Genomic DNA, 21,575 nt, shown 5'->3' with positions numbered 1-21,575 from the left:
TATTGATGTGCTGTCCACTGCATTACTGTCATACCCATAATCACATTAAACAACACCCCTCAGGTATTGTTGCTAATGTAAATTAAATTTCGTTAGAAGCAGGCTGATACAGAAAAGGCCAGTCATCACCGCAATAAGAAGGACTAGTATCCCTGGTGTACAACAATAATGAATCATGTGTTATGGAAAAAGATAGGTGTTAATGAGTAAAGCTGATGCCGAATGAAGCTAGACCAAGCTGTGTAATATTTCTTTGTCTAGTATCACCATTTGCCAGATGGCGAGAGCACCTGCGCACACACCGATGCACAGGTGCACACACATGAACGGTGATGCACAATGAAAGCAGGAGTGCACATGCATGCACACAGATATTCCCTCTGTATGAGGACCATGCTGACGTTACAATCTACAGCTAAAATCAGCTCTTATTTTAAAGAGGAAATTCTTGTTTATTACAGCTTGGATCTTCCACGCTTGCTGTAGTTTTGCATGCATTTTTAGCAGCAATACGGGGATTACCATTTTCAGTTTTATCTCCAAAGAAAATGGCAAATAATACGTCTGAACTGCTGGCTTGTTTACAGCCTGTTTGATTTTATGACTCATCAAGGTTTTTGCCCTGTCGGACTTAACGATGGAGCCCAGATTCCTTCAGTCAGTGTAGTGTTATTATAACCGATAGAAACCTGCGAAATGTTATCCAAGTTGCAACGAGTGGGATTTATCCTCAAAGCAAAACCTAAACCAAGTGACTTCACACAAAAAATAGCCGTCACAACCAGCCGTTTGTTCTCACAAAGATAGAAGCACAAGAACATAAACACACACGCCCCATGGCAGGTAACAGTAAACCCTGTTCAGACTCAGACATATAATACCTACATTGTTCGAGATAGAGAGTCATTACCATGATCAGGGCATTCTTGTGATCTCCCTTCCTTTCTTCTCTTTCTCGTTTTCTTGTTCTCTCTTTCTTACATGCACACGCAGAGGGAGTGGATCAGGTATCTCTCCCTCGGCCATCCTCTCGTGTGACTTTCATCAACAGAGACGTCTCAGTCTCCTCTGTCTTCCTTCCTCACTCTTCCCTCCGCTCGCTTTATCCTGCCCTCCAGTCTTTGCTCCCTCCCACCCTCCCCGCTGCTCCTTTCCTTACTCGTTGACTTTTCACTCTCATTAAAGTGACAAGTGACAAGACAAGCGGGGGGGAGGGGGGGGGGGTGATTAGCTAAATTTGAACCATACCTAGGCTACGTGAACCACAGCTGTAAGTTTAGACTGGAGGAACAGGGGGAGAATGCTACTGTGTGGGAAATTTTAATATGCACGGGGGCGTCGGAGGAGAGGAGAGTGACCTTTTTTACCAGCTCCCATTCATTCACGCTCGCCTCTCCTACCCCTTCATTCCACTCAACTCATCTCAGTTTTTTTTTTTGTCTTTCTTCCTCGCTGATTGAGGAAGGGTAGAGAGAGAATGAAAGAGAGAGAGAGTGTTACTTCTCAACTAGAAGGTCATAGCTCTATTTGATAGCCTTTTGTCTCCCATCCAAAACCAGCACTGTTAATAGCTGCCCATAGGCCACTTTATAATGATTGGGCCTTATCTCTAGACACACACAGACAATCACGCACAGGCAGCACACTGTGTCTTTATGGTGGCAAGTGGGAAAATTTAGCTTTCATGGAGGAAGAACTATACCGCTGTTAGTTCTTATACTAACAGCAGTGAAGCTAAATGAGGCCATAGCTGCTGTTTAGCCCATTTAAAGCTCTGATACATGGGCCACTTTCCCCCTATTTATTGCCTGTGTATTGTAAAAGGTTGCCTTTATTTTGCTTTATTTGCCCTTCGAAAAACTCCTCCGAGCATTATCCAGTAAAAATACATTCTGCTGATCAGTGTGTGAAGTTCCTGCTTTCCATGGAAAACTTGAACATGTGAAAATGACAAAGAACACTTCATAAGTCTGGATTTTCTCATTTTTTCTCTGTAGTTTGGTTGTTTTTATTTTTGAGAAATTTTGCTCGGGGGCTTCACTATTGGATAATGTGATGCTCTCTGGATCCCTATAGGGGGATTTCCTTTTCTGTTGCCCTCCTCCACAGGGAGGTCAGATATCACTCCTGCATTGTGCCTCTGGAGCTCTTGGGGTTTAGTGTCTTGCTGAAGGACATTAAAGAAGAGTGGAGGATTTTATATGAGCAGTAGCACACACATACCCAGGTGCAAGTGCAACAATATATATTACTTAATACAGTGCGTGCATGAGGGATTGACTTGACAAGCTTAATGTATCAGTTTGGGCTCCAGTTTAAATTTCAAATGCAGCTGTGTGTTGGTGGTAACGCAGACAGCAAGAAGTGAAAGTCCACTGAGCCGAACAATTGTTTTCTTACGGTGAAGCTGTCTTATTAGCGTTAATTGCCCAATGAAACTCGAAAATAAGATGGGAAAATGAATGTTGAGGTGAAACTGAAATGGAGGACACTGGAGGAGATATTGCTCATTATGAAATAATGTTGTCACAATACCAGAATTTCACATTTCAATACAATACTGGTATTAAAGAAACACGAAATGTCCCTGCACACAGTTGTAATAATATTAATCGCAGTGGTTGAGGACCAGTTGATTTTCCTCCCCACTGTTTTATCCATGAATCCTCAGGTTGAAAATCTGCTTGTAGATCTGTTTGTTAATACTGTGACTGATCATTTTGATACTCTTGAATGTGCCATATCATTATAATTAGAGTTCATGTTATTTTAAAGAGTGGTATCAAAAAAGTATCGATGTATCAACACTTGTGACGTTATGAAGAAACTTTGTAGAGACTGGTCACTTCCCTCCAAGTGTTGGTGAATTGTTTTCACTGTCAGATGTTTCCTACAGATTTTGTGTAGATGCCGCCGCTGTTAATACTGAATGATCAAACAATTGCTAGTGGTGTTCTGCCATCAATCAACATCCACATGGAGTGCGCTATATTTAGACAATATGAATTATTTCCCTCGACAAGCACTTGTTGCTAACCCCCAGCCTCAACCTTCTGCTTTTTGTCGGAGAAAAACATCAATACATCCACAGATGCCTCTGAGAGAGCAGCGCAGGTATGCTAAAGGGCAGGGACTGTGTGTGGGAGGAGTCACAGCCTAATTTATAATGCTGGGGGGGTGGTGGATGGGGTTCTACAGTTGCCATAGAGACCTTTGTGGTTGACTGCGGGTGGGGCTTTGTGTCTCCTATCCATTCCTGAGAGGGAGGCAGCAACGCATGCACAACATAGTGAGCTCCAGCATGCACCTTATGCATTTTGATGCAAGCACACAGACAAAGCACAAGGAGCACCTGGTGAAACTCCCCACTCATCAGTTTTGGATCTGTTGAACTGTGGCCATACATTAACCAAGGTAAATATATCACCACATACGAAACAAACTGTTTGGTCATTGCAGGTTACAATTTATGGAATCAGCAGCGCGGCGGGGGTTTCATAAAACACACTTGCTTAGCAATCAAAATAGCCGGTATGATAAATCCTGTGGTTTGATTTAAAGATTAAGGAGATCATATTAAGTTTGAGTCGTACAGTGATCCAGCTTCAGCCCTGTTGCACTGAGCTTCATGGGATGTTCAGGGAACATTTTAAAGCATGGTAGAGACAATAAATCGCCTTCAGTTTGGAGACAACCTGTTTGTTTTCCTTAAATGTATAGCAGGAAAAGAAATACTGCTTTTCTCCAAAGATACTTCTCTAGCATAACCATAAAGATGTCCAAGTACAACGACTTTCAGCAGCTGTCTTACAGATAGCTGTATGACACACCTTTTCTTTATCTGTGCATGCCAAGTGTAATTCCTTACATTATTGCCCGCACCTTGAAACAAGGACAAGAACTTCCTCGCGATGTTGTTAAAATATTTCCGACATAATAATTTACTTTCCATCCATCTGCGGATTTTATGCTGGTGTCAGGTTGAATTTACTGCGCTTCATGATTTTCAGACTTAGGTGAGTGAGTGAGCTTTTACAGAGTCAAATGTTATGGAGCTGGCAGATGTGTGCTTTGCTAAAAACATAATTCAACCGAAGTTCTTCTGAAAAATAATATGGAGACTTCCTGATGTGAAGTTGCTAATCATTTTTTCGAGATTTCTTAAGTGTAGTAATTATGACAGTGTGAGGATTTTAAGTGTTGCTGACTTTTTTCTGGCAGTGTTAGTGCAGCTGCTTTCTGCCTGAATTTACTGGTGCTCATAACACAGTGGTGTACTGTGTTACTTACTATACAATACAAAGAGAGAGATGTAGACCTCCACATGAATCAAAGAAATGCTCTCCAGAGGAACTTTCAGCATCCTTAATTGTGGTAAAACACAAAACTGCTGCAAAGAGCTCCTAAACTACTGAATGAAGCATCCTGTTCCTATATGTTGCCTTCAGATGCTCTTTTCTGTCTCATGCTTTCAGCTCTTCAAAATACACGGCTGCATGTAATAGGACAAGTCAGTTAAACTCACTCCCCTTGTAGAGATACTGGTACTATCCCCTGGCCAATTGATGAATGTGCTTTTGAAAGTCATCCTCATTGGCATCATTTATCGTAACATATCAACAGCGTAGCAGCTCCTCAGGCAGAGGGGTTTCAATGAATAAACGTGCGATAAGGGTTATGCATAATTTAACAAATGTTACCCAGATATAGAACTGGCTTAACAGGTTTCTCATCTGTTTTTCGTTCAAGCATTACCATGTTACCTTAGAAGGCATTTAAGATACTTTACCGTCGAGGCATTATACATCAGCAATTAGCATAATGCTACTTTAGGTGCAGGGATTTGCATTTTTACACCTTGCGGATTTAAAACAGTTGCAGCTGTGGCAAACAAGGTGACAAAGCAGTCTGCTGTGGGGAGCAGAGCGGGGCTTTGAGGCGAGGCACCTCACTGTAAAACAAAGCTGTAATTTAGAATTACGGGTCCAGAGGGTTTAATAGACCCTGCTCAAATTCCCAGCGTCACTTCGCTTTGCAAATCATAGGGGTGGCTGAGCCTGCTGCTTTGTTGTTCACATGTATAAGATTTATCCTGTTGCAGGTAGAGCCAGGGAAATCTAGAGAAGAGCTGCTGACAGGAGGCAGTGCAGTGAATGGAGGAAAGCGAGGAGAGGCTGAGGGAGAGAAGCTTAAGGGAGGAGTGGGGAGAAAGGCAGATTGTGCTTGGCTAGTGGTGTAATGGCACCACTAGTTTTTATATGTGAACTTACAGCATATGAGCAGGGTACTGACATGTTTTCATATATCATGCAGTAAGAGGTAATGCCTGAGAGATAACGGAATTTCCTACTGTGAGATCAATGAACTACTACTATTACTACTACTACTACTACGTATGTATATGCTGGGGCTTGCTTTTGGTGTGTGTGTGAGTGAGTGTGAAAGAGAGAGCACAGAAATGTGTGTACAAGATGAAGGCAGGGAAAGAGGGAAAGAAAGAGTGTGCATATTTATGAGCAAGTGGCTGCTGTAAGCATGCATGGAAAAGGGGTGAGGGAGGGAGGGAGGGAGAGAGATGAATTGCATTGTGCTCTGTAGTGTTGGGGAGGAGAGGGGATTGAGGTTGGAGACTTCAGATAGCGACTGGGGATCAAGTCATTCAGCGCTTCAAATGGCTTTGAGAAAACCAATCAAACCAGCATACACTCGCTCTGCGTCTCGCTCGCGCGCTCCCTCCCTCCGGGTGTTGCACACACATGCACCCGGTCGTACGTACAGCATATCTTCGGTGGGGTGGAGTTCGCTGCACTGTTGATCTCCTTCTCATGTGGCTTGAGTGCAGCAGACATAAACATGCACGCATGCACATACTTACACACATTGATTTCTGGTTTGAAATGTCATCTGTCTGGCTCATAGCTAGATGACTGATACGGTGCTGTCAGTAAGCAACTTAAATAGCGAATGTGTCAGCGCACACACACACACACACACACACACATGCACACGCAAGCAGGGTTTGGTTAAGAGTGATACATTCAGGGGTAGTCAGAGTGAAAGGAGCACACTCACGCCTCCCCCAGAATGTGCCATCCGTGCAGCCTTACACAGGTAGCTCCCAACAGTGTGTTGGCATGGGTGTGACCTGACAGGAAAAGGCAGCTCGCCAGACTGTAGCCACACATGAAACCATTTGTGGCTGTGTGATCGACAGCAGCACTGAGTAAAAGTATGTTGTGCCGCAGGGGGCCCTGGGTTGGGATTGAACCAGGGGCGCTGCAGTTAGGACACAGCCTTGATGCATGGGGTACACACTCACCAGGTGAGCTACCAGGGGGCCCATTAGTGTTTCTTTTTCTTTAACATTAAGTTGCTCTCTCTTATCCTTCCTGATAAAATTATGGACTCCAGCCAGTAAATGCGTGGAAAAAATCCCATTTTGTTTGAATTTTTGTCCATCTGTCTTTTTGAAATTGTGTCACTTTTCAAATGCAAAGATTTCTTTGTTGAACCAAACAGGAAAACAACGCACCTGGGAATAACACACACACTTCATGAAGGAATTCCACAAATATCTTCATTAGACAGATTTGCAGTTTGTAACCCAGTTTTCTGGTGGAGTGCTTCAACTGCTCCAGCTGACAACCCTCCCGCTCCACACAGCGGATAGGATTAAAGGGCTTTTTAGCTCACACATTTAGAACACTTTCAACCCGTCACTCTGCCTCACGCCTTTTCTCACCTGTCAATCACGTTCATGTTAATGATCACAGTTCATTTTAACTGTCGCATAGCTGTCTTCCAGCCCTAAGCTGTTTCCATGACCTGCGGCTGACAATGCTTCACTTCTCCTACGACAAGTAGGCTGCAGTCCCAAAGCAACTTATTATTCACATCAAAATACTCATCCCATACTCTTGGATGGCTTTAAAAAGGTTATTATCGCACATGAAAAAGGATTTTTATGGTTTTATCAGCTTTAATACCCCACCCTTCTCCCACTAATGACCACTTAGACGGGAAAGAAAAAAATTTTTTTTAAGTTTTCATACATGAAATAGAGAGAGGCAGCGGATCCTCAGCCCTCTCTCTTAGTCTCTCATTTTGTCTTTCTCTGTCTCTTAAGGAGCTTCAGTTTGAGCGCCTGACCAGAGAACTTGAGGCTGAGCGTCAGATTGTCGCCACCCAGCTGGAGAGATGCAAGCTGGGATCAGAGGCGGGCAGCATGAGCAGCATCAGGTAACATGCAAACCTTGTTTTTCTGTGTGTGTGTGTGTGTGTGTGTGTGTGTGTGTGTGTGTGTGGTGGGTCAGGGTTGAAACGGGGGTATCAGGTAATACACGCTCTCCCCATCTTTTGTGTGTGGTGGTTGGGCTTTGGCGCGGAAAGGATATCGGTGTGTGTATGTGCATGTGTTCTTATGTGTATCAGGTTAAAACATACATTGTGTGTGTATGTGGGACTTCGGGGGCCATAATTTCCCCAGCTTCATCAAACATAACAAGAGGGTCTACCCAAGTGTACAGTTCAGGTTTATATGCATGTGAGCGTGTGCTCCCCCCAATACACAAGTGTATGTTTAAACTTAGAGGATGATGGAACAGGTTCTGGGTCATTCACGACACTAACGCTGACTGGACCATTATATACCTTCATCACACACTCTAGCACACACACACACACACACACACACACTCACACACGCACAGCGTACACAGCCGGGGTGTTTTCTTCTTAGATCTGTGGAGTGATGTTACTGGAAAAGAACAGTGTCCCCCCTGCTGTGCAGTGCATTTATCAACAGGATGGATCGGGACAACACTGAGGTTGCAGGCAAAATCACACACACACACACACACAGATAAACACGCTCGCACACAAGTACGCAAACACATCGGCGGTGTTACATGGGGTAAAATAACACTGAGTGTGTGGTGAGCTTTACACCTATGCTATACAGACAGAACGATGTGAGAGTATGATGAGACATTTCACAACATGCACACTCTCACACACTGCACTGACACACACCGCGGTAGTTGCTGAGGGCTTGATATAACAGACACATCAACACAACCCTCGGCAACATTGCTGAGGGTGTGACAACACACACCTTCACCCACACATATACGCAGTCCATAAAAAATCTTCAGTCAAGCGTTAGTATTTCACTTCCTGGAAACCTTTTTGTTACAATACGCCATTAATTAGCATGTTGAACGCAGACATGCAACCCTTCAAAATACTTCATTATGTTCCCCATTTATAAGTCTGACCTTTGTGCTGCCAAAATTGTTTTCAGACGAGGGAAAGAGAGCTCTTAACAGGAAGAGGGAGTAAAGATGAACGAGGGATGGATGGAGGAGAGGAGATCTATGTGACTAGCATGCTGATTTAAAATTTTATGCTAAGAGCTCAAACCTTTAGCTCAATATCTGCCCCTCTGCTCTCATTAAATTGCCGTCCCCTCACATTTTCTCTAATACAGGCTTTGCCTCCCTGTTAGTAAAAATCCAGAGCAAAAGTAAACTTTGGTGGAAAGTTGGGATACATCTGATACACTTGTGTATATGTGTGTTTTTGTGTTTGCATGAATTTTGCTGTGATGTCAAAGATTCAGGTTCATATAAATTCAGCATCCCTCTGACTCCCTCAGGCAGCTCATTGCATAAGTACACAACCCTGAGGGGGGTGGGCAGGGAAACAGAGCACACTGGAAAAAAGAGACACTTTTGAACTTCCCCAGTTCGTTCTCTTTGCTCCAGCTGAGTCTCAGATGAGACTTTTCGGTGAAAGTTTAGAGGCTCCCTTCCTGGGTTTTAGTTGAAGTTCCATTATATGCTAATATGCCTGGGTAGTGATTCTAAAATCACCTGAGCACCAACATCAAAGACAAAGTAAATGCATACTGTAACTCAGCTAAACTGTATCTGTTTATTTAATTTTGGTCTCTAAATTGCGTGTATTATGCAATGTGCTTGTGTTTTGAATAATCCTTGCGTAAATCCCCATCATGCAAGAATTATAGCAGGAACTCGGACACTTGCTGTTGTCGCCATAATCCTAAATCTGTCCATGAGCCACATAGTGTTTTTAAGTGCGTTTAGTATCCTCTTGTTATTTTGGATATATGATGGTGTGTGCTGTTTCAGGTACCTGGACTTTGGTGTATTTCTAAGTGGTTTGCATGCCATTAAGACATGTCAATACGACTGCTTTGTTTTTATCACCCAGTGTTTTAAGCTAATAACTAAGATGAATTGGTCATTAGCTAAATTGGTTGACTCCAAACAAGCAAGATCATGCTTGTTTAACGCTTAAAGTCTAGAGTTTAAGGCTGAGTTATCATAAGTATGCACACTTTTATATATTTATATATAGTTGCATTGATTTTTTTGCCAGCTCATCTTTCAAACTGTTCTCCTCTTTTTACTCTTCACTCACTGACTTGTCGGGCTTATTAGCCTGATGTCAGGTTAATAAGCTAATCATAATTCATCTATATTACTTTGATGAGTATGGACAGGTTTGTCAATAATTTTGAATCAGGCAGCTATGAAACCAAAGACTTTGTCTTGGTGGAGAGATCTAGATAGCTTGCCTGGACCTCCTTGAATATTCTTTCCTCAAGTTTCAACTCTTGGATCTTGATCCCAACATGCAACCTGTCACTATCTCATATCCAGTATGTGATAATTTTTGTTCATGTTCCTTACTGGTCCTCAACACATGTTAAAAGTTGGTGAAAATGCCACGTCTGGCGACACTTCACCGCGGCTTTATCTGGACTTGTGCATCTGTTTGGGTGCATTCGCTTTACGCTCGTGAGAATGTCTGCTGGTGCATGTGTCTGTGCCAGCAATAGCCTGTCTGCTGTCAAGTCTGCTGTCTCACAGTTGCATCATCTTCTGATTATCACATCAGATATGGAGGATTGGCCTAGCTAAGCTTTTGTCTGCTGACAGCTCACTATATGCCACTGAGTCCACATCAATCCCTGTGTGTGCTCAAATTTGTCAGCGCGTGTCAACTAAAACGTGTGACGCACATTTGTCTTCCTTTTGCAATACTGTTTACAGTTTGCCCCCTTTTATGATTTTTTTTAAAATTCCATTTTGATTGACATTATTCTTCATGCAGATTCCAATGCCCCCCCCACCCCATTTTTGTTCTAAGCCCAAGTATAGATATTAGTGTCTACAATATAGCTGTGAATGATCAGAGAGAGTCTGATGCTATTCAGAGAGACAGCGCTAACCTTTCCCATGGTCTCCAACATCACCACTCATTTTCCTCTCCTTCATCAGGGTCTCAGTGACAGGCAGCAGCTAAATATAGAGTGTAGTGACTGACTCTGAGTGAATAGGTGTTCAAATAAAGCACAGGGTAAAAATGAAAGGAGGATCAGTTAGTTGGATTGGAAGGGGAAAGTGAGACAGTTAAATAAATAGACAATAACTAGGGATCTTTTATGTATTCTATATAGAATTTTTGACATTTCATGAAAAACCTACTCTTATCCTTCTAAAACTGTTTCTCTTTTCATGAGTCTGTATTCTCTCAGACAAGGTTTCCTGTGGGCTTCAGGCTGCAGCCACCATATTCACTCAGCAGTGGGTCCATTACTCTGTTAGGAGCCTGTCAGGGTGAAAGCTACCTGGTACCCTGTAGTTTTGTGTGCGTCTGCTTGTGTAGTATTGTTCCAAATGTGTGGGTTTTTGTATTGCACATGCTTGGGGCCAGCGCTGTGTTTGTGTTTGCGTGTCCGTGTGTGTTCTTGGCAGCCGCTGCGAGCCTGCGTGTCCTTAGTTGTGTTCCGCTCGATAAAGCAATTCAGGCATCTCCACGGACTCCTCCTCAGAGCTGAGGACCCTAAAAAATGCCTGACTGTGGTGCAGAAACCCAGGGCATTAGTTTCTAACATCTGTTCACACTGTGAACTGTTGGCATGCGGTACACACTTTACAGGAAGGAAACACACAGTGGCACACAGACACATTCACATGCAAACGCGTAGAATCCAAACGCCATGCCGAGACTAATTTATCATTTTCTAACATTAGTGGTAAGTGGCAGCCAGTGGGAAACATTTGCTCCTGCTGTCTTTTCTGCCTGACTGGCTGTGCAGCTCAAGCCTTCAGTGCTCTTTAAAAGAGGTATATCACTGAAGTTATGTTTGCTGTCTTTCAATTAGTACGCATCTATTTTTCATCATTAAGGATATGCCAAGACAAACAGTGATACAGCACCAAATGACGTTCGGAAATGACATTGTACGGGGAATCTAGTTGTGCAAGTCTTTCCTGCAGATGAAGATAATCACCAAGATTACTGGCTGCATATGTAGATGAAGGTGATTTCAATACTGTAATTGATTGCAGTGTGTCATTTGCCTGCAATGTACAGTATTCTGTAGCTTTAAGGATTAAAATTGATATGTTGGTCAAAAATGCAAGAAGTCAATATGTGGAGACATTGAAGAGTAGAATAGAAGAATAGTCCAAAACTTCATGTCAGCATTGTCAGTTTTTCATGCATTGTTATTCCAAAAGTTCCAGGATGTTCAGTTTTTAGGGATGTGATGATGTGACCAAACAAAACCTTAAGAGTTCAAGGCCAAAACACTGGAATTATTTTTAAACTGGCTCCAGCTTTGAAAAGCCACAGTCGAGTGTATGATGGATACTAACTGTGCTCTCACCTATTCCATTACAACATGCTGTAATAAAGCATTAGTCCTGAGCTTTATGAACTGTGTGCTGGATCCTCAGCGTTCATATCTGTTTTTCATGAACAATGAAATAAATCATCCGTAAAACTTGAGCACAATTCTCAATTCACTAATTGTCGCATAGACCAGCAGATTGCATGTGCTTCAACAGTGTTTTTGCCGCTTTCTGAGATATAAGGCAGATGAATGTACAATTCCTTGACAGATTCAGATCACTGAAGGTCCCGTGGCTTTCATGTGCCTTGGAGAGCCCTTGCTGGGCATTCTGGGATGCATTATTGGTGCATTAAAGCACTGCCTGTGAACTGTTGAGGAAATAATGGGAAGCTGGCAACTAAGATAATCGTAACCAGGGGCAGTAGATTATCAAGGCCATATATAAGATGTCGCATGAGCTTATGGATTCACCGGCAAAATTTAATTATGTTGTTGTCATATTCTACTGGCTACAAGCAAACATAGTACCAGCTCGGTGCCTTGTGGCAACGTTGTGGAGTGTTTATTCATATATGATGCGATAGACGACGAAATGCAGAATTAGAGCAATCAGTTGTGCTTTAGAACAGATAAAGCACAATGAGAAAGTGACCGAGTGCAGTTGTTGCAAAGCCATGTTATTATAGAAAAAGGGGGTTAGCACTCAAAAGCCTAATATAATACTTCAGCAGTTATTTTAAAGCAGGCGCTCACGTCAGACGGGTATCCAAGCCGAGGAAGGCAGCCCCTCAGTTGGTATGCAGATGACATGCAAAGTTGAGCGAAACAAATGTGACCTCTAGATGAGTGTTTTGTTGTGCTTAATGGAATTGTTAGTGTTTAGTGGAGAGAAATGGGAGAATCAGTGCTGGAGGGGAAGCAATGCCGAAAGAGGGAGAGAAGGAAAGAGACAGAGAAAGAGATAGATGGCTAATAAATAGCTTTCATTACCCTGTGGCAGCCACACAATACATTGATTTATTATTTTTAATTTTTACCTGTTGTCTCTCTGTCTTTGTCTTTTGCTTGTTCTCATTGTCTCATTATCTGTCACTTTTGTTGTCCTCTTGCTATGCACATCTATCTCTCTATCCTCTAGTTTTCATCCTCGCGTTCCACAAATATTATTTTTCTTCACTGTATTATCACTTTGCTAATAAACCGAACTCTCTCTGTGTGTACTCTTACAGTGTATCTAGTCCTGGATCAAGCATAAGCGGTTTGTGTATAAGTGCGTATATGTGGGATAATCACTTCTGATGAGCTCTGTTGACCAGGCGTTCCCTTTGGCCATATCATTTACGGATCCTGTTGTCATGTATTTATGATGCTCATGGGTTTAAGAATATGGATTACATCTATTTTGTAAACAGACAGATCCTTGCTCCAGGCGTCACTGAATTGTTATCTGTCACTGTTGATGGAGTTTGATGCGATTCACGAAATTAAGAATTGCAATACAGAGAGAAAGAACGAAAGACAAAAGGTTTTTTTCCCCAGCAAAGACGAAGCCAGGCAGGGTCGGGCGGTATGACCTGCAGTTCATATCATACAGTTTTTTTGTTTTGTTTTTCATGGTATATATCTTTAGCATTTACGTACAGCAGCAGACACACACTGACAGGGATCATGGAGCAGAAGGGGCTTTGGTCTAACAACAAAGCCAGCTGAACTTGCTTTGCTGTATGAGGTTCCACAAAAAGCAACGTTAAAAAACCTCAGCCGGCCGACTGCTCCAGTGATTTAGTCAGCTTCAAATGAGAAGCCACATCTTCGAGCCGCTGCTAGCAAGGAACAGTACTTCCTGGATGCTGCTCCAGTTCTATGAGTATGTGCGTAGCTCCTTACCTGCATGTTATTGCAGCCCCAGTAAAGCACATTATTTTTAATATGGTAAAACATTTATCATGAACTGGCCGAAAGTGACACCGTTGATGGTGCGGAAACCCGATACCACCTGCATGATCTTCATTAATTCATGTGGCCTTATTCTGGCCCTTTGTTCATGTGATAACAAGTGGTTGTACACAGGTGGATGCATGTTATGTGTGTTGAGTGAGTGACAAGCACACACACAGAGATTCAAGCACACGTGCACACACAATATTTTTTTTGCTTTCAGTCATCTGTTTGCGTGCTCTGCTGTCAAATATGAATGTTGGTGTCAACATATTGAACTGATACAGATACAGAAAAAGTGTGTGTGTGTGTGTGTGTGAGAGAGAAAGAGAGAGTGAGTGAGAGAGGGAGTGTGGGGGAGGCCGAGTTAGGTGTAAAGTTCATGTCCTGAGGCAGTAACAGCTTTCTGATTGTGTTGTTCAGACTTACACATCTGCCCAAAGACCCCTCGGGTAGGTCAGAGAAAGGTAAGTGTCCGAGTGTGTGCGTGCGCATGTGTGTGTGTGTACTGTATATGACAGAGAACAAAAGTAATGAGTCACCGCACACACACATGCTTGTCCTGCTGTGCATTGGTGCCCAGTTCCAGAGCCAGTATAGGACTATTTATTCTAATCAAGCTGTGGCATTTAGTTCCACACCAGCAGGGACCAGTGCCACTCTTTGTGTTGCGTGTACGAACACACACACCCACACACACACACCCACACACACATATCCGCACATTTCCTCACCCTGCGCCCAAGATTTTTTCTCAGGGGCAAACACATTTGCTAGCCTATAAAGTTGTCCTACCCTGAGGAGCAGACATTCACACCACTGGTTTGGGTTTGGTTTTCACACACTTTAGAGTTGATCACAGCAGCTAATACACCCCAGACACATGGTGAGTGCCAGAAACATTTGAAAAGTCCCCCTGCTTCTCTGTCATTGAATAAAGTTTTGTCTGACTTGCACTAACTTCTCTTCTCTTCTCTTCTCTTCTCTTCTCTTCTCTTCTCTTCTCTAAAATCTAATCTCTTCTCTATTTTGACACTACGTTATTGCATCACCTTAATTTGAAAGGAGTTTAGAGACCCACGTTACACACAGGTGATCTCTGTTTTATGTTGCCTTTAATTTATTGGACAAGTCTGTCACATCCAGACAGCTTTTAGACTTCATGCACTTATCATTTTACAGCTTTCTCTGTGCTCTCGCTCTCTGTCCCTGACCACCCTCCTGTTTTTGCCACGGCTAAAATACTATCCAATTACATTCCTTTATCTCACTATACCCCACTCTCGTCTCCTGCGTTGGGTGATAATAGAGGGATCCATCACACCATTAGCTGCAGGCGGTTTTATAAGCTCAGCAAAATGCTGCATAGAGAGAACTCAAATTATATGCCGCCGCATTATTCCTTAAAATACGCCTTGTGTTTGGGCCTCTGTGTGTGTGTGTGTGTGTGTGTGTGTGTGTGTGTGTGTGTGTGTGTGTGTGTGTCTGTATGAGTGATGATGATTCTGGGAGTCATGCTCCCCCCTAATGACTGATGATGCATTTCCAAGAGGAGAGGAGAAAAATGGTGGCAGGTGGCGACATCTCTCACACCGCTGTCGTCCCCACTGTCTATCTTTCTGTCTGCCTCTCTCTGTGTTGTTTCATCTCTCCCACCATCTATCTGTCTTTGCTCTTAAATTACGTCTTGGCTTTTCACATTTTAGTGAGTGCGCTTTTTTCCCCTCACATGAGACGTTTCACTGGATATTGAGAAACAGCACCTTTGGCTTTGTGGCTCCTTTAGATGACTTGATGGTATTGCTAGTGGCCAGTTTAGCTGAAATGAAAATTGTTCAGTTAAGGGGTGTTCAGACAGTATTCAGACTTATTTAATACTCACATGCGCTGATTCAAACATGCAGTTTTATCTCAGCATCCTCCAACAGGAAGTCAAGGTCTGAGGCAGCTAAAGAACAACACTCAAGTGCGCAGGCAAGGGTTTAGAGATTGATTGTTGCTCTGGGACACTTAAGTACAGCCAGTGTATACCAAGTATACGAAGAGCTTAAATCTTGCTTGTCTAGTCGATGGCTCATCTCTTAAATAGTAGCCAGAACAGTGGATGCTCGGCCGCCTCTGAGCGTCTATCTCAGGTTTCTGTACTTCGTGCAGAGAGATACCACTAGTTACATTGCTTCCATTTCTGACTGTGACATCCTGTTAGTTTATACCACAGACTGTATAAACAGTGGACAGAGCTTCTGGGTCTGAAAAGTGAAGCCGACATGAAGTGCCTTAAACCTGCATTTTTTTCTAACTCCACTACCTGCAAAGAAAAAGTCTGATTGTATGTGAGCTTATGAGAAAATTACCCTGCTTCTCACTTGATTTGTCACCTTAGTTAAACAGTTTCTTCCGACTCCCAAAAAGCTATGATGGTCGCAGCCATAATGCCACACTTGAGGCTTCAGAGCGGCAGTCAGCAAACCAATAGGTGATGTCACAGTGGGTTTATACTCAGTTCATACTCTGTCAAAGGCTTTCTGTCAATGATGGCTGACAGGTCAGTTGCCACTATGTACTCTGTTAAGGATCACATCTAAAATGTTTCTTTCCAATATGTCATCTTTTTTCCTTCACTGTCAAGTGGTGTGGTTAGTCCAAATAATGTCCCTCTGCTTCATTCCGGCTGTGGAAGTGAGGGCGGATAGATAGATAGTTCATGTTTACTCCTGTAGGAGTCAGCAGCTGGTGACTCCATGTTAGTGGCAAGGAGACGGAGGCCTGCAGGGCCAACAGCAGCAATGTGTGTGTCTGTGTGTGTGTGTGTGTGTGTGTGTGTGTGTGTGTGTGTGTGAGAGACAGAGATTGTGAGTGTGTGTGCTTGTGCGTATATATATGTGCACCCGCGTGTGTGTGTGTGTGTGTGTGTGTGTGTTCTCATGCTGAGGGGAATCGGGGGTGTTTGGTTCATTAAACATGCAAATGCATGCTTATCTTCCCCCAACACCAGATAGTGGTGAAAATAGATAAGAACCAACCAAACCATGCCAGAGAGGCAGAGAGAGGAAAACGGCGAGAAACTGAGAGGGAAACACTGAGACAAAACACAGACAGAGAGAGATAATAAAAAAAATACACAGCAAGAAAGAGAGTGATTCCAAAAAGCAAGGTGTGGAGGAAGAACAGAGGAAAGAGGGTGAGAGCAGCAGAGAGACAGAAGAGAAATGAGCTTATTAACAAATGCTGTGGAAGGTAATGTCTCCCCAGAGCTTATATAATAGGATACCTGATGGCTATTTGAACATGTGTGTTATCTGTTTTCTTTGTTTTTGACATCATTAGCCATTGTAGCTCCCCATGCTCATATTTCATGAGCAGGTAGTGCGGTTGTCTGTTTGTCCATGCCACTCATCCGTTACTTATTGATCGGACAACTCTGATCACGTTTGAACAAAATATGGCGATACGATGAATCTCGCAGCTGCTTCTGGCATTTTTCGCTCTAATTACAGGTCAAAGCAAGGTGATAAATATGATGCTGATTGACTGTGAGAGGGGCTGTTTACAAGCCCACCATGTTCACTGCTGATGTTGTTTGTGATCAGCGTTGAACTCACCCTGAACTCACCACATAAAACTTTCAGTGTGTGTGTGTGTGTGTGTGCGCATCATTTGGTTTGGCACTCCTTTTGACTTTGGCGCTTAGAATTATTCTGAGGAAAAGAGTGTGTGCGTGTGTGTGTCAGTGGAGGCAGTTATTAGTATGCATTTATGTGGGATTATGGTCTTCGCTTTGCTGTCAGTTCAACAGGAATGGTTGAAAAAAGTGTGTGTGCGTTCATCCATACGGAGACGCAGAGCAGTTTTGTTGACCACACTCCAAAAACTCGACAGGCTATTACAGTGCTTTTTAATATGCAGCATTTGTGTGTGTGTGTGTGCGTACATGTGACACCCCGCTTGCCTGTCTGCCGCCTTGCAGGCATGTATTTTTCTGTGTCTGAGTGTGTATGGTGACAAGCGTGATCAGTGTGAGGGAGAAAAGGTTTCCATTTAACAGGATTAAAATAGGATAGTTCAAAAAAAGTCAACTGTAATTCACAGCAGCTACGTTAAAAACACTGTGATCACAGTGGAGAGGCATTACAGAGACACAGGTGATTACTGGTAATGATTGTAATGTGTTGTGTTAGTCAATATTATGCTTGTACTGGGATCAGCAAAGTATTACCTCATTTAAAATTTCAAGTGTTCCAATTTGTTGTGTTTCCACCTCCAAAATTAAAGTCACTGGAAGCTCTGTCTTCTTACCAATTATGGACTCTGTGGAATTTTACGAGACGGCCAGGAAGATCTTGTGATTTGATTGATTTTCTTAGGATTCCCATGATTATGAATATAATATAAAAGCAAATCATTTTGCAGGGATAAGCATGTACAAAGATTATATAGTACTTCTTCCATTAACTGCAATATGATACCAATATAGAAACAGGAAATAAAAAACATTTAAATGGCTATTTGGGCCACATGTGTTGGATAAAGGGAATAAAGGGAATGCAACAGGAGAGGTTTAAGACCCCACTGACACTGATACCAACAGCTTTTTGTTGTTTGTAAGCTCGACCAGCCATCTCGTTTGCATTCACTGGATATAATTAGAACCAGTGCTGCAGGTAAAGTTATAAATGTCCAGAGAATTGGAGAGACAGAGAGAGGCAAATGAGAGAAGAAAAGAGGATGATAGTAGAGGTGAGGGAAGAGGACTGGAGAGATAAACAAAAAGGGAGAAAGGGAGACAAATGGGTGAGACTCAGAGATAGTCTCAAGGAATATTTAGGGATAAAGAACAAGCTGCAAGCTGCATGCAGAGTCAGTCATTAATATATTTGTCCTGGTGAATGTGTGCATGTCCATTAATGCGCAGGACTTATAAACATGGCTGCTTTAAAGTTCTTGTCCTCTTACTGTCCTGAAAAGAGTTGGTGCGAGAGGGCCTCAGAAAACTCTGCCTTGCATGTGTTTGTGTGTGTGTGAGGAAAGAGGAAGACTGAGAGGGCAAGCGAAAGAGAAAGAATATGAGTGAGTTTGTCCTCTTGAGGCATCCTACCCTGAGGCCAAAGGAATCAGTGCCTGGAGCAGTTTGAGCAAAAGATTTTATAGTGGAGGCATTGCGGGCGATAGGTTGTGTGTGTGTGTGTGTGTGTGTGTGTGTGTGTGTGTGTGTGTGTGTGTGTTTGCATGGCAGGGACAGGTTGTTTTGGTGTCTGTGTGTGTGCCTCTTCTTTTCACAAACCCAAGTTCATCACTTCTAACTTTGGAAACCTCACCAACACTTTGTCATTAATATGTAGCGACAGTGGGAAGAGGACAAAAATCGACAGAAAAGACAAACTGTCTGTTTAGACTCCAAGCCTTTATTCTGCATCGTTACCTCTGGTGCCTACATGAATATTGAAGCCTTCAGCAGTTTGAAAGCAAACAAAAAGACAGGACAAATGATTGATTGAATTCATTCATTGAAACATAAAACAATGCATGCGCTATACTGTGCTGTGCTGCACAAAGCATCGTATTCCCACAAAGACGTCTTAGAGGATTTAGATTAACACAATAAAGCTAGCAAGTTTATTTCCTGAGGGCCAGGAGTAGGATGTGGGGGCAGAGTCCTCCCAAGAGCCATAACTGGATGCTGTGATTACACTTTTCATTGTGACTTTTATCACCTGCTCTGGATGCTCCCAAATCGATTTTTGTTTGCATTGTAACCCAATGAGTCAGACGGCGTCCGGGGTGGTGAGAGTCGCTCAGTGCTTTAAAACTGACATAATCCTGATGGATTCCTGTGGAGAGTCACAGTCTTTAACTTGTGCACGAGCGTTGAAATGAGTTGGAGGGCAGCCAGTTTCGTGTGACATCCCATGTGAATGTGGTTTGTTCACATCTTGGCTATAATTGTCTGTAATGCATATATACTTTGTATTTTAAGCCAGTTTTTCACTGCAGGTACTTTTTTTTTTCTTTTTTTTACAACAATGGATATCCTTTGTCTGAGTGCAGACATGTGGTGTTTGAACAACAGATTTCTGTGGTGCCTGGCAGTTTGCTTTGTTCCAGTTTCACTTGTTATGTCTACTTTTCCTTTTCTACTGAACCTGTCTCCTTTTTGTATTTTTTATCTCCGGTCCGTTGAGACTCGCTCGTGACACATGGCCTTATAAACTTACAAAAACTTGCATGAGGCATTAACGGACCTCACGCTGAAAAAGCAACAACTGGCAAAAAACGAGTGAAACCAACCAATTCAATCAAGTTAATAATGTACATGTATGTCCCAAACAAGCTGTTCTGGTCTTCAGTCTGGTCTCAAAATAGTGTTGTGCTTTTTTTTAATCCATGAGGCCAGCTGCTTCATGGCTAGCTTCATTGATCTAAGGTTGCATCTGCTCTGAGGTTCTAGCCAGGTACCAGGTACCTCCCATGTCTACTTTCCTCACTAAAGAGCCTGTTTCTCTGCTGTCCTGTCTGGATCAACATCATAGAAGAAGACTGAGTAAAAGCATCAAACTCTAGGTCTATCTCTCTTTTTTTTTTTTTTTTACTTTTACTTTTATGTATGTTAGGATGATCTAAAGTTTTTAAAATAGATGGCCAAAACATATGCATAATGGACAGAGGGAAAGTGAAGGGGTCTTGGTCACTAAACAAGGAAACATGTTGGCAGCTTCACTCTGAGGCCTTATTAATATGTCTTGTAAAATGCAAGCTGAGGCACAGCTCATCAAATAGAGCAAATCAGGACATGCCACACGGAGGTGTTCGGATGGGGGATCCTACTCTTACCCACTTAAAATGATATTTTACTTTAGTACTTTATATACACCTGCAGTGCGGAGCATTTATTGCCCTCAGGCATTTTCCCATTCTCTCAATATCAGTAAAAAAAGAGAATATTGTGGGTATATTAAGGACACCGGCTGAAATAAGAGCACGTAGGTATAATTATCCGTGTTAGAAAATATATTTGATGCACATTTATTCATTTAGCGATGTCACCACTCAGTATCTTAGACCTTAATAAATGAAAATCACAATCACAGCATCACAACCAAACACTGATTTTGTTGCAGTCAGTATACTTTAGAGCAAGCTGTAGACCTGTTATTTACATGCAGTTATCACAACTGTGTGTGTGTGTGTGTGTGTGTGTGTGTGTGTGTGTTTGTGTGTTTGCTTCCATTCTTCCACGCATGCAGAAAATCTTCTTTTCTGCTCTCACATTTAATGGATATAATTTTAGAAATTTGATTGGATTCTCGGTTAAGGAAAGAATGCAAAAATCAATGGAAGGTCATGGTTTCTGTATTTGTGTGTGTGTGTGTGTGTGTGTGTGTGTGTGTGTGTGTGTGTGTGTGTGTGTGTGTGCGCACGCAGATAAAAACAGAGAAATGGAAAATGAATGCAACAAAGAGGAAATAACAACGAAATAACCTGCACACTCTCATATTTTCCCATAGCAGCTTCCTATACTATTATCCAATCACTAAAAAATCAAACCTTAACATCTTTTCTGCGTCTCTGTTTTTTCAAGATGTTAGCAATGTTACACATTTGGCACCTATCAACAACAGCCTGCAAAATGCTAAGAATTAACAACTTTGCAATGCTAGCAGAGAGACAGAAAAATTCACAAGCAAGTTAGCTGCTAGCCAGATGGCCTTTGCGTGCGTGTGTGTGTATATGTGTGTGTGCGCGCTCTAGGTCTGAGATGGATGCTGTTGAGTCATCGCAGAGCAGACGTGGTGATATATTGTGATAGCCAGCCAGCTCCTCTCTTACCAATTAATTAAAGCCTCAGCCTCAGGGTCCCACTGCATGTCCTACCACATCATTCTCATCGATCAATCAATCACACATATGCATGCATAGATGCCCACATACTGTATAAATTCATGTAGGCTGAACGGCCTCATCGCCTTCCACA

General features: G+C 42.6%; 1 protein-coding gene across 5 annotated transcripts in view; it reads left to right on the top strand.

Annotated features, from left to right (window-relative positions):
- The window catches only part of ctnnd2a (catenin (cadherin-associated protein), delta 2a), a 229,627-nt gene that overhangs the window by 71,088 nt on the left and 136,964 nt on the right, over positions 1–21,575 (top strand). For all 5 annotated transcript variants that reach the window (XM_076761325.1, XM_076761327.1, XM_076761326.1 and 2 more), the window contains exon 3: positions 7,127–7,239. In XM_076761325.1, coding sequence (XP_076617440.1) covers positions 7,127–7,239 — 113 coding nt within the window. The remainder of the gene's footprint in view (positions 1–7,126; positions 7,240–21,575) is intronic.

The sequence above is a fragment of the Chaetodon auriga genome, chromosome 21 (assembly GCF_051107435.1).
Source record: "Chaetodon auriga isolate fChaAug3 chromosome 21, fChaAug3.hap1, whole genome shotgun sequence".
Taxonomy (NCBI): domain Eukaryota; kingdom Metazoa; phylum Chordata; class Actinopteri; order Chaetodontiformes; family Chaetodontidae; genus Chaetodon; species Chaetodon auriga.
This window is presented reverse-complemented; position numbering and strand designations above follow the sequence as displayed.